This window comes from Colletes gigas, unplaced genomic scaffold, assembly GCF_013123115.1.
Source record: "Colletes gigas isolate AHSC1104 unplaced genomic scaffold, ASM1312311v1 Colletes_gigas_Sc00017, whole genome shotgun sequence".
In the NCBI taxonomy this organism is placed as follows: Eukaryota; Metazoa; Arthropoda; class Insecta; order Hymenoptera; family Colletidae; genus Colletes; species Colletes gigas.
Window position 1 is genome coordinate 5,636,413 of NW_025106646.1, and position 15,267 is coordinate 5,651,679.

General features: G+C 34.3%; 1 protein-coding gene across 1 annotated transcript in view; it reads right to left on the reverse strand.

The window, feature by feature from the left end:
- The window catches only part of LOC122400324 (probable nuclear hormone receptor HR3), a 68,004-nt gene that overhangs the window by 3,543 nt on the left and 49,194 nt on the right, over positions 1 to 15,267 (reverse strand). The window contains exons 4-7 of the mRNA XM_043401718.1: positions 12,520 to 12,746; positions 9,215 to 9,583; positions 6,723 to 6,995; positions 4,142 to 4,366 (exon numbers count right to left, since the gene is read on the reverse strand). Of these exons, the coding sequence (XP_043257653.1) occupies positions 4,142 to 4,366; positions 6,723 to 6,995; positions 9,215 to 9,583; positions 12,520 to 12,746 (1,094 nt within the window). The remainder of the gene's footprint in view (positions 1 to 4,141; positions 4,367 to 6,722; positions 6,996 to 9,214; positions 9,584 to 12,519; positions 12,747 to 15,267) is intronic.

Genomic DNA, 15,267 nt, shown 5'->3' on the forward strand with positions numbered 1-15,267 from the left:
AGAACTGAACGAGATAGGAGGAAAGAAAGTAGAATAATCAGTAAGGCAATCCTAGCAGGCCCTGCCTTAGACGCCGAACCATTTAATACCTAATCGAGGAGTCTACATATAAAAATAGGTGATCGGTCAAGTACTTGCGAGAGAGCGTAGCCCTCTGGTGGCGGTTACGGTAAGTGTCGCCACACTTTCATTATGGCGCGTTATAATCCTTAATTAGTTCACATCGGATTAAGCATTTGCAGTTAGCAAAAGTAACGCATTACGAATTCTTGTTGCAGATATCATCCTCATCAGTGTGATGTATAGTCTCCATTATAATTTACATGCCATGGATTATGTAAACCGTGTTAGATTTAGTGTACGGGGCTCAAGAGCAGCTACAAATCAATCCAAGTTTCATCTCTTTGATACTATTTACCAATGAGGCTACTTTTACCAACACTAAACGTGTTAATTTACATAACATTATTGGCGAATGCAAAATCTTTACTCACTACGAGAAATTGATCATTAAAGACGCTGGTCTACCAAATAAGCCTCACTTAATTGACAACATTATTACTAGTCAAAAATATAATACGTTCTTACGAAGTACATTATGAAATTGATTAGAAAACGTATCATTAAGCATTTGTCAGACAATGTGGTATCAACACGATGGATGCCCAACATACTATGCTCGAAAGATGAGAAGTACACTTAATGAAATATTCTTTAATCGATGGATAAGATGCGGAGGCACTATTTTCTGGCCAGCACAAAGTCCAGACTTAGCACCCCTAGATTTTTAATTGTAGGGAGTATTGAGAAATGTGTATGAAAATATACCAACATCTCCGGAAGATACGAAGCAACGAATTATTGCAGCGTGAGCTACAATTGATACTCCAACAATAAGACATGTAAGGGGCGGAACGGTTCAAAGACTATAATCGCTGCAGATGGCTGCCATTTTGAACATGCTTCGTGAAAACAGTCAAATATTGCAAGATAAGTTTTAGGACAAACGTACTTCAATATTTTTATACTCAGAATACGTCAATCCGTTTGTACTCCTCTACGCCTCCATTTGTAAAAATACCATTTATACCATATTACGTACTTTTTTAAACCCCTACAATTTCTAATATTTTCTTGCACTGTTTGAAATAATCAAAATATTTAAGTGGACAGAGTTCGTGAGACACTGTACATATAATAAATATTAACACAAGTTGCAGGTATCACATGCCATCTATCATACTTAGAATAAATATCTGTATAATGAAGGAAGTAACTTTTTGTTATTCAAAAGTTAAATCTTCTTACTACTTTAAAATTGTAATTAAATGCTCTTATAGCAAATGCAATCGTTCTTTATTGTTTTAAATCTTTAATTTAGTATTTCAAAAGTAAAGTTCAAAAGTGCAGTCTGGAACAATTGTAACGGTAGTCGGGATCTTTACTTTTTATTTCTAATTTATCATCGTTCTGTACTGAAACATTAATTTTGTCTTTTTTCATTAAAATTTAGTTTAATAACTATGTCGATTTTCTAAAATTAGACTTGTGTTATTATCGTCCCCATGCTTATAACATTTTCACCACCATCTCTATTTAATAACGCAAGTATTCCTTGGCACATAAAAAAGTGATTGTAGACAACACGTTTTTATATAATCCTACATCGAAATGTTACAACCGTCATCAGTCTCCCCTATGGATGGTTGGATCGAGTTTGAAAATTACTGCGTAATTTGATGATACGTAGATCGAATCGTTTGGAATATTATTTGAAATCGAAAATTTTTTAAAGTCTTGATAATTAGTACTCAAGGGATTATTCTAGCCCACAACTTTTAAAAAATGAATTTCTTTCATACTAGAATATCCTCTTAAGAGTTTTAATATTGTTGAACTATTGATATTCAGTTTTGTATTGACATTAAACATTAAATTCTTTCAATATCATCAAGACTTTCAAGACCCTTGAGACTCCAGAATTACAAGATTCTTAAAGTTTGAAGTCTTACAAGAGTTTCTGGATAATCAAGATATTCGAAACATTCAAAACTTTCAAGATTTATAAAGCATTCAAGGCATTTAAAACACTTCAAGCATACCAGATTTCCAAGATACTTAGTACATTCAAAACATTAACGACACTCGAGTCATTTAAATATTCAAGATATTGAAGGTATTTAAAAACTTACAAGATAATTACAGTGTTCACGCTTTAAATGTCTAATTACTCGGGATCGAAGAGTCACATTTAACGTAAAGGGAGAACGTTCTTTGTGTTTCATCGTTCGCTTCGAGTGTAGAAAGAGATGAACAGTGGTAGCAAGCGAAGGATAAAGATGAACTGAGGATACATGTACAGTAAAAGTTACGATAAATGCCTGAACTGATCTACTGCATCAATGCTCTGTGTTCATCCCCACCATCTATTTCTCTTTTACTCTCTGTCCTTTACTATGTTCGACAATTGACTTTATAATTAGGACCATTTCTATAATTAAAATCAATCCATCTACTCCATAAACTAGTTTGGGGTCCCAATTTTCGTGCATATATCTAACTTTTACTGTAGTCAACAATATCCGTATCAGGCAATGACGTTCTTGTTCAGATTCACGTTTATCATTAGCCAGAAACGAATTCCAGAGTCTCACGACATTTTCACATTTAACGTAAGGTTCTTTTTCACATTTAAGGTGAGAACACTATAATACGTTCAAGATATACGTTCACCCATCAAGACATTTCAGGTGTTCAGGATATTCGAAGCATCCAAGTCATACAGAGCATTTCAAGGCATTCAGCATATTTAAGACATTCAAGGAATTTAAGGCATCCATGAAATTCAAGATATTCGAGACATTAATACCACTCAAGGTAGTTCAGGCATTCGAGGAAGTTTGATTTCGAATAATATTCGAACCGATTCGACGGTACGTTCTAAATTATTTATACGTTGCTTCTCTGATAGAATAATGACAATGTTAAACTGTAGAAGAAATTTTATTTTACAACTTTAATATCTTTATTATTGGCCTTCTATTTCTTATTTTTGATAATAGTAAATTATTCCCTATGTAACATTTAAGCAAAAAATTGAGAAAAAGTCTTTATCAATATTTAATTTCAATTAATTTGATTATTATTAGAATTTATACAAGAATAAATTATCTTGTTTGGTCTTTTTGTATTACCAAATACTTTCATTACGTGTAAATATATATTACGCCAGAAATTAAGTAAAATTTTCATAAGGATTTTCTTTCCAGTCTCGTACGTAATTGTCTAAATTAAGCTTCTATCGAACATTGTTATTATTCTATTCGTAATTATACATTCGAAGCGATGAATCGAGGTAGGTTAATTAAGTCAACGTATTAAAACCAGGAAAAGAGTCCCATTAAAAATAGATATATGTACAAGTTATTTTGAAATACAGGTTCCTTAAATATAACACAGTTGAAATTGATTTTCAAAATTGTTCCGATTCTTAAGTTCACATTCAATAAATAAATTACATTAAAATGATTGAATTTAATAAGGAAATATCATAAGGACTAAATATTTTAATATTTTTTTGGTAACAGATCTATAAATATAAGCTCAACGAAAAGAAATACAAAAAAAATAATACAAAAATAATGAATAAAATTATTCTTAATTTTATTATATTTGATATTAATATTAACCAGTCAATAAACAATACTAATAAATCTCACGTTTAATAAATACTTTCGTCATTATTATTTGTATAATATTAATCAAATAATAAGAGAAACAATTTTATAACACTAATATAAGGATAGAAATCATTTTTGTAAATTTGAATATACTTGTGATATTTATGGGTGCATTTCGTGGAATCGTATTTTGTTTTCATTGATGTTCCAAGGTAAACAAGTTTGTTATTTCATCAAAGCGAACAATTTAATACTTATAGTATTTTAATATATATTTTTTTTATGGTACTTTAAATTTACAGGATGTCTGTAGACATCTGTGACTCTATATTCTTTTGCCTCGTTTTGTATGATTTTGACTTTACGAATTCTTCGGTCCTCTTTTCCAGTTTACTTTATATGAAAGAATAATTTTGAATGGTTTAGGGAGAAATGAAAGGAGCGTTAAAAATTTTACCAACCGGGACTAAACAGAACCGCCGCGCTGTAAAGCGCCAGCTCCGTTTCCGTGAGCTTCAATTCGGCAATACTCCTGGCCAATTCGAACACGCAAGAAACGAGCTTCATTTCCGCCGTGTCCGTTGTATAAAACGCGTCCTGTGGCAACATAGTGTCGCCGTACAGGACACAATTCTGCTGAAGATCAAGGTACCTGCTCATACGTAGCACAGCCAACTCGAAGGAACCTGTAAACATAGCGAAAAACAATTAATTATTTCGTGGGAACGGGTACAAATTAATTCCTTTAGCTAACCATAATACCAACAACTCTTATCAAATATTTAAACAAAAACTTAATATTGGAAATCAATCTTGTATTAAAATTATTAACATTGGAACCAATCGTAACTAATTTATGTAAATTTACATATTAATACACGTGGGACTTCATTTTTATATATTGTACTCTCACGATTTGCCATATTAGTTAATTTTCTGTAATTTATTTCTGAATAAGTATTCATTTTTTTGGTAGATTCATTTGTTATGCAGTTTATATTTTTTCTTCTTAATTTAAATTATCCTAACTTTATCCTATTAATTTTAATGAAAAGTTTTTTAATATATAATTGTATGAAAAATTGTAAAAAGATAAAGAGGAAACTAAATGAAATCTTAGTTTCGTTTTATTTTGACATCTAGAGCCAGTTCTTTACCTATTGCTGGTCTGCTACAGACAATATATATTCGGTCACCCCTGGCAAGTTTTTTAATAGGAGATTCTAGAGGTCAAAATAAAACGAAAATCAAGAATACCAATTTGTTGATCGAGGCTTCGTTAAAAAGTTATTAACGTTTAAAGTTCCGTCTGTGACATATCGACAGCCATACAGTTTTGTGAGTGAGAACCACTATCACGCGTGCGCAGCTGTTGGCAGATTGCCGTTCTACAAGCGGAACTTTAAACGTTAATAACTTTTTAACAAAGCCTCAATCAACAAATTGTTATTCTTGATTTTCGTCTTATTTTGACCTCTAGAGTCTCCCATTCAAATTTTACCCAGAGGTAGCCAAACACCCTGTATATTGTTATTCTATATTTCGATCTATTCGAGTAATAAAGTTGAATGCAATGCACGAAATATATTTACGTGCATTTATGCTGTAAAACTCGCGCTTTCCAATTTACAGTCTCGTTTCTTCGTAACTTCGTACACACGTTTATTTACCCCGGGCGCGCTTAAACGGTCTTAGAAACTGAAACTCCTAAGGCGAGTTCTCAATGGATAAGTAACATGGAATTACAATTTTATCTGACTGCCTGTCATAATTTGTCCTCCAGATAAGACATGCGACTGCGTGTTTATTCAGCTCGAGCACTATTTACACCCTTTCACACGCGCGCAATTAAAATTTACTTTTGCATAATGCCTGTTTACGAAACTGCGTCGTTATCGCGAACCGTCCCGTCGGTTTATTCAGAACGAGATTCTTTTATTTCGCAGATAACGCAATTTCACGTCCCTTGCACACAATATTCGATTCAAAGTGAAAAATTTAGCGAGAGACGAATACGCACGTCACAATACTTTCCGAAACATATAACGTATAAATATGGCATGAATGTGTAATTTTCAAGATTTCATTTAACTTTCTTTTGTTAGATAAAATAAGTTGATCCAATTTTTTCATGTAAACTGTAATTTTATCTTAATTTAAAAAATTTCTTTCTTCAGTTTTACAAATGAATACTACTTATATCAGAATAAAGATACAAGAATCAATCTAAGATTAATTTAAAATTAGTTAAACACTTTTTTTGTTTAAATTTTAGAAATAAACAATTCTTGTATCAGGAAAAAAAGTTACAAGAATCAACCATCATTATTCATGGACCGATTCTATTCAAACTTTAATCATAGTCTAATATGAAAGCATAAAATTGGAATATAAAGATTCATTGAAATCCATTCAATTGTTTCAACTCAATGGTTATAATAGACACTCCACCCATTCTCCTTTAACGTATATGGTGGTATTATGACATCCCAGGAATTAAATTTTTGTATAATTAATATCGTACTCTATTACTTTAAATATTATCCTAACTTCATACATTATTATTATCCATTTTATGATTGTTATGATATTGGGCAAAAAGAGATACATAAAGAAACAAGGTGGTAGGAAATTTTGCCAGAAATAATTGTGAAAACATCACACCTGTCAGTGTTTTGCTAATGAAAAATAATAATTTATTTTTGTCACAAATAGTAAAAACATTTTAAATATGTATAAATTCAAATCCTTTACTTTCTTACAGGTCAAAAAGTGAAATGGTCATTTTGAACCATTAGAATAAAAAGAAGAAAAGGATGTTCAAATAACAATTATCTATGGAAAAGGGAACGAAGATCAACGAATGGATTCCATAGAAGTATGATAATTCTTCGATATTAAACCGTAGGAATAGTAGAATTGGCAACAAAATCCTCGTCCTTTATTAAATAATACAAGAGTAAATTATAATTGGGCTCGTAACGAAGTTACGTCCGCTCCATGTTCCAATTTCCATCGCAGACTTAGACTCGGATTACCTACCAGCCTTTAATAGAACAATCTGATCGTCCTGGGAGAGCTTCATGAATCCAGGAACCATCTTGGCGAACTCGATGATCTGCTGGATAACGGCGGTTAGTTTTTGGGCGCACTCGAGCCACAGCTGCTCGTGCGCCATGTTCTTGTAGTAGATCAATCTGGAGAGATCGTGCGGCTTCCGGAAAGACTCCTGGATCTCTTCCGTCGACAGCAGATACGTTCTTGCGTATGCATCCGCTATCGTTTTTGAGAGCAGCTCGCTGATCTGTGCAGGATCTACGAAAGCCAATCGAAACGTCCGGTTGAAATTTTGTCCCCCCTCCATTATACAGAAAAGATGTTCAGGCAATACGTACAACTAGTATCTCTACTCTTTGAAACGGCTACGTGTATCATCGTCAACGAATATAACACAGAAAAATTGACAGCTCTTTAAACACATTCTGTATAACGATTGCTTAAAACGATAGTATTAAACACGTAAGCGACAGTGATCGTTAAAAAGAAAGAACGCTGTAGCGGGTTCCTCTCTTGGCGTTCCAATGTATGCGTTTTTTGCTTTAGTTAGAATGCAACGAGTCGGAATGCAAGAGCACGTTCTCCGTGACAAGATTGGGCGCGGTAATCTGGTCGAGCTCGTTATTAACTTCTGCAATTATTACGGTTACTAGAACAATTTCGCTTCGACTTCAGCGAACGCCTAACGATCTTCGGTGCAAGAAATTGGCGCACGGAAATCCAAACCTTCGTATTTGTTTCTTTTTGTTCGCTCCGGTTGCGCTTGACTTTGAAAGTACTGATCAAACTCACTTCGACGCTAAATCATACTGGTTTCTGCTCTTCGGAGTAGAGTAAGGATTTGATTTTATCTAGTGGAATTTAGACACTTCGTACGAACAGGACGTTGAAGAATCTAGGAGCACGTAAAAGTAAAACGAGTAAAATGAAAATTGACTTTGTTCGAAAAATCTGTGTTTTCTGTTCTATCGGTGCATACGACTTATTTTTAAACGCGTGATATGCATTTATAACACAGTGAGGTACTCGATACAGGTCATCTGAATAATTTAGTTTGTTTTTGGCGAGAAACAAAAATGCTTCGGGCAAATATGGCGTATTCTTTTCTGTATAGATGGAGACGTAAAGCAGATATAAATTATGTTTACCTAAATTATACTCGACATTAAATTGGCAAACATTTGCATCAGAACTTTCTCAATTATTATTTTACCGAATTATTAACATTCGAAGAATATAACAATTGCTATTTGCATTCCAAACATTACTTTTTACTTTACATGCAAGTTAAAACATACTTTCAAATATATTTTCTCGAATATCTACGTTGTAATTTAATATTGTAATATATCGTACTTTATGGTTCATATTTTGGTATTTTCACGTAAAATACAAATATCAATTTTCATGTATAAAATATCCTTTAAAATTTTGTATCGAAGTTAATGATTTTTAAATTTGTGAATTTAACATGAATGCATCTTTTTTTATTACTGTTCCCATCATATTATTCGTCCGTAATTGGATCTTTATGATTCCTTTGGATCTACAGAATACTTGATTACATACTTGCGTATTTTTCTGTTCGACTGATTGTGAGCAACTGAGTGCTAAGATGTAGAATAGCATATTGTAATAATTTGAAACTGCTAGGTGCAAACATATTGCTACGACATTCCATGTAAACATTGTTTTTACGAACTGGTGCAAAACCGAGTCAATTTATTTTTTTTTTCATTGCCAAACGAGAAGACATTAATTACTGAAAAAGTTTCTTATGTTACCTTTAACTGTGATAAAGATAACTACAATGTTCGTTTTTTAATATTCTCCTATATTCTTAGCAGTAAATAACGATCTATACAAAACTTGTGATTACTGGTTCAGTTATGCTCCTTACTGTATATCGTTGATGTCTTCTTCACGAGCGATACTTACCATGTATTTGAAATTAATATTAAATTAATAAAACATATTTGCAATATTTCCATATTTTCGAAGCCAATATATGGGAAACATTGCAGTTTATGAATCCAAAGAGATTCCAAAAGTCGTACCAATATTTAAACTCATAGATCGACCAAAAAATTTACAACAATTATAACTAATTATACCTAATACTCTAACTCTTACAGTTTCGAAAACACTCGACCTACAATAATTACCGAAGCCATGTTCGATCTATCCAGCACGGTATAGATTTTATACGTATAAAAAATGCCAGTACGCGGTGCCCTTTCAATCCCCGAAACCTCCCGACCGTTCCACCCACGCCACCCCTAGAGGCCTACGCCCCCGGTTATCTCTGTCCTCGGAAAACGTGCTCTCCCACCGTCAATGATGAAAAAAAAACAACAGAGCATCGACAACACTGAACTCCATACACGACGCAGGAGGGTAAAAAAAAAAGAAAAACAAAAAAAGAGTGAAAAAAGCGCGCTGCATGCCCATGCAAAGGGACACAAACGTAACCTCACATCTCGCATGGGACATACTGGGCAGACTCGGCACTTCGTCGTCCTCGGATGGATTGCTGACCCTCTGTTGCTGACTGCTCAGAAAGGTCGTTGAGTCGACCATCGTGTACGAGCCGTGGCCCAGGCTGGCAAGTTCGACGGTGGTCTCTTGCTTCACAGCAACGATTCCACCCCCGCTCAGAGAACCGGCACCGCCGCCCCCGCCGCCGGTGGTGGCCGCACCACCGGCGGTGCCAGAACCGCTCCCTCCACCACCCGAGCCACCACCACCGGATCCACCACCGTTACCACCGCCACCACCGCCTCCGCTACTACCTCCACCACTACCCCCCGTACTGCTTCCGGTCGTCGATGCAGACAGCGACTTTCCTGGTACGCGAAAAGTCAGAGTTCACTCGGGTCCGTTCGTTTCTTTTCGTTTTTGTTAGTTTTCTCTCGCCTATCTTCGCGCTCTCCGCGTCTTCACGCGGGGCGACTTCGAGTTCTGGTCGAAAACGGGGCTGGGTTCTGTTCGCACGGAAGATCGATTCGATGGGACTCTGTTCGAGGACGTTGGGTCTTCGTTGGGGATTCGGACTCTATTCTTGCGATTCATAGGGATGGGATCAAGCAACTTGCGACTAGTTTCGAACTGAACATTAGAGATCTCGATTTCACGTGGAAATGATACACAGGGTGTTGCTTTTGTCAATTACCACATGTTTCGTTCATTGAGCAGAACATTTCTTTTATAATATTTTATAGTTCTCTTAGAAAAGTCAAACTTGATTCCGATCATCATACTTTAGCACAAAACAATTCATGGAACCAAGCAACTTGCGACTAGCTTCAGACTGTACATTAGAGATCTCGATTTCACGTGTAAATGATACAGAGGGTGTTGCTTTTGTCAAATACAACATAGTTCGTTTACAGAACATTTCTTTCATAATATTTTATAGTTCTTTTAGAAAAGTCAAACTTGATTCTGATCATCATAGTTTAGCATAAAATAATTCAGAAGTTGAAGACTGAAATGAAATAAGCAAGAATATAAAAGGAATCGAGGGATGAACACTCACTGACATTAGAAATATTTTTATTAACAATTTTTTAAGTATTCGTAGTCATATTTCTGCTTCTCTTTAATAGTTCTTCTGCAAAAGTCAAACGTGACTCTGACCATCACAATTTACCACAAAACCAACACTATACTAAAGACATGCTTCAAAAGTCGAAGACTGAGATGAAATAAGCAAGAATATAAAAGGAATCGAGAGATGAATGCTCACTGACATTAGAAATATTTTTATTAACAATTTCTGAAACATTCTGTAACATCGTAATAAATAACTAGGTACCAATACATATGCAGAAGAAAGTTTAATTTCACGCATTTAAATATACTGTTTATCAGTTAAAGCGATACGAGGCTTGTAAATTAATAAATCGTTTTTGTTATTCGCGTTTACGGTATTTTGCTATAAGTATTCCATTATCTAAAAATGTCCTCAACTCTCTGCAGCGTGGATGACCGCCTAGAAAATATCCATCCAAGTGGTTAGCAATAGTTACCACTTGTTTCACTACATTCATGGCGATTATCCAAATCAATTATTGTTTATTGTTTAAATCATTTGTTTTCCAGTTCTCCAATGCACGAAAAGTACTAAAATTCACGTACTGGAGAAAGCTATCCGAGCAGTCTCGTCTCTCTATTCCTATCTCTTGACTCGTTTCCGAATAATGGATTCTTATCTTCTATTTGGGAACGGATTAGACGGAAAGATTTAAACTAATTTACAAGTGCAAACATTAAAATAAAATTATGCAGAGTGTAAAGTATTACTTCTTACGAGTAGTATGCAAATAGAGTGAAACTCGAGTATCAGAACCGACATACTGAGCTTGATCCCATCCCTAGTGGTAGACACTTAGCGGGCGATGAAGCAATAGTCGATATGAGGGAGTTATGGAAAATTAGAGGACTGTCTTGTGTCAATGATGTAATAGGTTAATGAGCCTGAATGATCATCGTTGGCGATAGAGGAACTCGACTTCGCACGAATCGAAGTTCATTCTTCAGATGTTACTCGTATCGCGAATCAACGGAGACTGGTTCGAATGGATCCAACGATTATCCACAATTTGATTTTCGTTAATACACGTTAATTCGCGATTTTTTAAACAATGTAACGGGAGTATGTCCCAATAAGGATGGTAGCGTATTGAGATATTTACGTAATGTTCTTCACTTAAAGAGACGTTTGTCACAACATCAGCTCGCTCCTCAAACGGCAATTCAATCGTATCTTTATGACTGTTAATGTTACTTCAGGCTACAGTATCAATATCATTCACCGAATGCACCGTGCAGTCAACTGGCAGTGATAAACACAGTAATTGTATCAGCCGCGTGGCACTGAAAGGGACCAGTACTACTTGGCGCTGGTTGTTCATCGATTGACATCTTGTTACCGCTCCTTCGCTAACAATAAACTTTAATGGAACTATAAACTCCTCGAGTTGGCACAGCTTCAGTTTCGCCCTGGCAACCGTGTAATTTCATATTCCATTCGATCGAAATTGAAAATATACGTGGCAAGTTTTTTTTATGTTTGTCGCAGCTTGAGCACACTTTAAACGCGTAAAACATTTTGTAAACATTCACTGAGATAAAAAAACACAATGTCACGCGTCACCGTAACTCTAAAAATATTTCTTTTTGCAATATCCAAGAAGAATATTCAGTCAAAATGTATAAAGTATGAATCGACTACTTGAATTTTCATTGTTACGATTACCATCCTCACTGTCACATTTTCGTCTCTGCTTCGAAATTGTTAGTACGTTGTCTGTGTTCTGAGAAACGGATGAAATTACGAGCGACAAGAGAATATTCGATTCTCTACGCTCGTGGAACCTGACAAAGCAGAAAAGAATTCTCGCCGAGAGAACGGGTTAACACAAAGCAGGTGGTACACGAAAATTAAATCGGCAATGGTACGAGAAATCTAAACGCCCGGTAGTCTAACGACTCTAAAACATATATCAATTTTCCTACCCTCTGACTGTTTAAATTCTCTCTGTGTGTTCGGATACGATAATACTGATATTTATTTTTCTATATCGTACCACTGGACGTTTCAATCTCTCGTGGTATAGTAATAGACGTGAGTCGATTTCACCGGAAATAAAATAAAATTAACGTGTTCTTTCACCGGAGGGATAGGAGGGGAAGGGACCCGAAAGCCACCCCGGTGCTTGGTTACTATTTTTCATATTCCTTTTATTAATGGAAAAGGTTCTTCGATGGGTGTACTCACCGGTGGTGACCACGCTGGGAAGTACCCCAGTCGCGGTGACAGCGGAGGGCGTATCAGGGGCGACAGTGTCCGCAACCTGCGTCTGCGTCGGTCGCGGGTCATAGGTCGTCGTGCTGTCGACGTAATCGGCGCTAAGCTCGTAGTTCGTCATCGCCTGATGATTGTAATAACCCGATCCGCCAGTTCCGGGACCGGGAGAAGCGTATTCACTACCGCCATATGTGTACCTAAGCGAAGAAATCGAAACGAGGTTACAACTATGCAATCGATAACGAGTTCGATTCTTCGAACGCAGTTTTTATGTTCTCAATTATTATTTTGAAAATTCTGTGGAAAATTGCATTTCTCGGCACGTACGAGGGAAGTTTGGTCGATTTTCTGGAAATTTTCACGATCGTGTAATTATAAAAATATAAAACGGTTGAATTTATCGCTTATTTTGTGTTGTATCAATGAACATTGTACTCATATGGAAAACAACAAATATTAAAAATATTTAGTAACGTAGACTTCGGTATGAAACATATTATATTTGAATGCAATGATTTTCATCATAGCAGAGGAAAACACAAATCAGAAATGAAACTTACCAGTTTTTTAAAGGACATTAATATATATAACATGATCTAAAATAAGAATATGTAAGTTATTGATGGTTGCTCATGACCTCAGGTGTTAATGCGACCTTATATAAATAAAAATAAAAAAAAAATATTAAAGATGATAGGTCTAGACAACATTTCGTGCCAAAGCTTAACCCCTTAACGCTCATATTTTTCGGGTTAACCAACAATGATCAGTTTTCTTTATCGGATTTGTTTCTAAAAATTCGGTTTTTGTTAATTACAATGTTGTATCTAACGTATAATTTGAGGGAAACAAAATATTTTCATCCCTTAAACCGTTGGATTAAACAAATATTGTTTTCCAAAGCAGTCAGACTCGGGCATGAACATTAAGGGGTTAATAAATATAGAAAATGATGAATTGTAAAAATTAATATTTTCCTTATTGTACTGTTGTTACTTATATATACGTTATAGTAATTTTAAATTGCGAATATGGGACGTGAGAAAAATAGTACATACGTGCAGACGTTCTTTACAAGACTAATAAAATTTACAGCAGTCAGTGTATTTCAAACTAGTTCACCATTCATTTTCACGGAAAGGAATACAAAGCACAGCGTAATATTTAACTGCGAAAATTATTATTTATGACTTGTGGCGAATAAGAATATGAAACTTTTATGTTCGCAACGTCGACGAATAAATCTTCGTTCCAGATTTCCCCCACAACCGAAAAGAATTTATCTTTTTTTCCTTGCTACATTGCCTTCAATTGTTTATTATTTCGCCTTATACGCAGTTTTTTGCGTTAATTATCGTGGAAAATAATAAACACACGCTAGGTCGAGATTAGTTTTAAAAGTAGACCATAACACAATGGTAGAAATAATTATTTTAAAATTGTATGGAAATTTTTGTTGCATTGTATTTTGTATGTACTGATTTTTCCTTTTGAATTTGTTTTTATAATATTAGTACTTTCACAAAATTTATTCGAAATTAAATATTTTCAACCCCAATATTGAATTAAAGATAGATTTAAATATTTTTTACTATAACTAATTAGCAATCTTAATACCTAAAGGATTATTGAAGTTTTGGTTTTCATTAATATTGCAAAGTTATAGGGTATACGTGTACTTTTATAACTGTAAATTACTATTAAGTATTAAACGCTAAAAGTTTTAGAATTGATAGCAGTTTGATGATAAAATTTGGTACTTAATGATTTGATACTTATTTCTGGCCTTCGTTAGGTTTTTTATATGATTTGAATAAATTAAAGAATAAAGTATCTTTCTATGAAATTTCAGGTAATTTTTATGAACATAAACTTTTTTATACATTTATCACAGTCTATAGTTTTACTGTAACATGTAACGGCGTTAAAAATTTATTGTTCCCTTAGTCTAATGCAATTCAAAATAAGCTTATCTAACAAGTAATGAATTTGATAAAGCATTTAGTATTTTTTGAATGTACCATTAGCAGTTCATATTATCTTTATGACTAACAAGTCGACTGATACTTAAATCAACAAATGTTGAAAAATACATTTTGGACAATATGTAACAGTGAACAATTCTCGATTTTTGTCTATAGAAATCACTTTCAGTAACAATTCTTTCTTCGTGTAATAGCAAAATGAAAAATTGTCGTTCCACAAATGACGTCACACATTGTATTACACTTTTCAAAATAATTAAGGGTTCACCTATTCGATTTTATCTCTAAAGCAGATACACAATACTTCTAAAACACTGACAGTATCTCCAGTTTAGACATTTTTTGGTTTTTGACATTCCTCACAGTTGATATATTCTTAAAAATTGTTCAAAAGCGCATTAATTAGTATAATAATGAATATAAGAAGTAGGAATGTGAGAGCTGCTAATGTGTTGTACATAAATTCAGCCAAAAATAAGATTCGTTTGGAAAACATATATCTATAAAAATTTTTTACCTCATAATTGTCAATACTTAATAAGCAAATAGAATAATTTTATTTCTATTATTGACAATTTTGTTTTCTTTGATTATGCTACCTCTTTTATACCTTAATGTTCACGTAATTTAATTTATTTCAAATTCTTCTTGCTCTATACATATTTACAACCTGTTTGTTTTCATTCTTTTTAATTCTTTCCAGCATAGTGACTACACCAGAAAAAATGTGCAC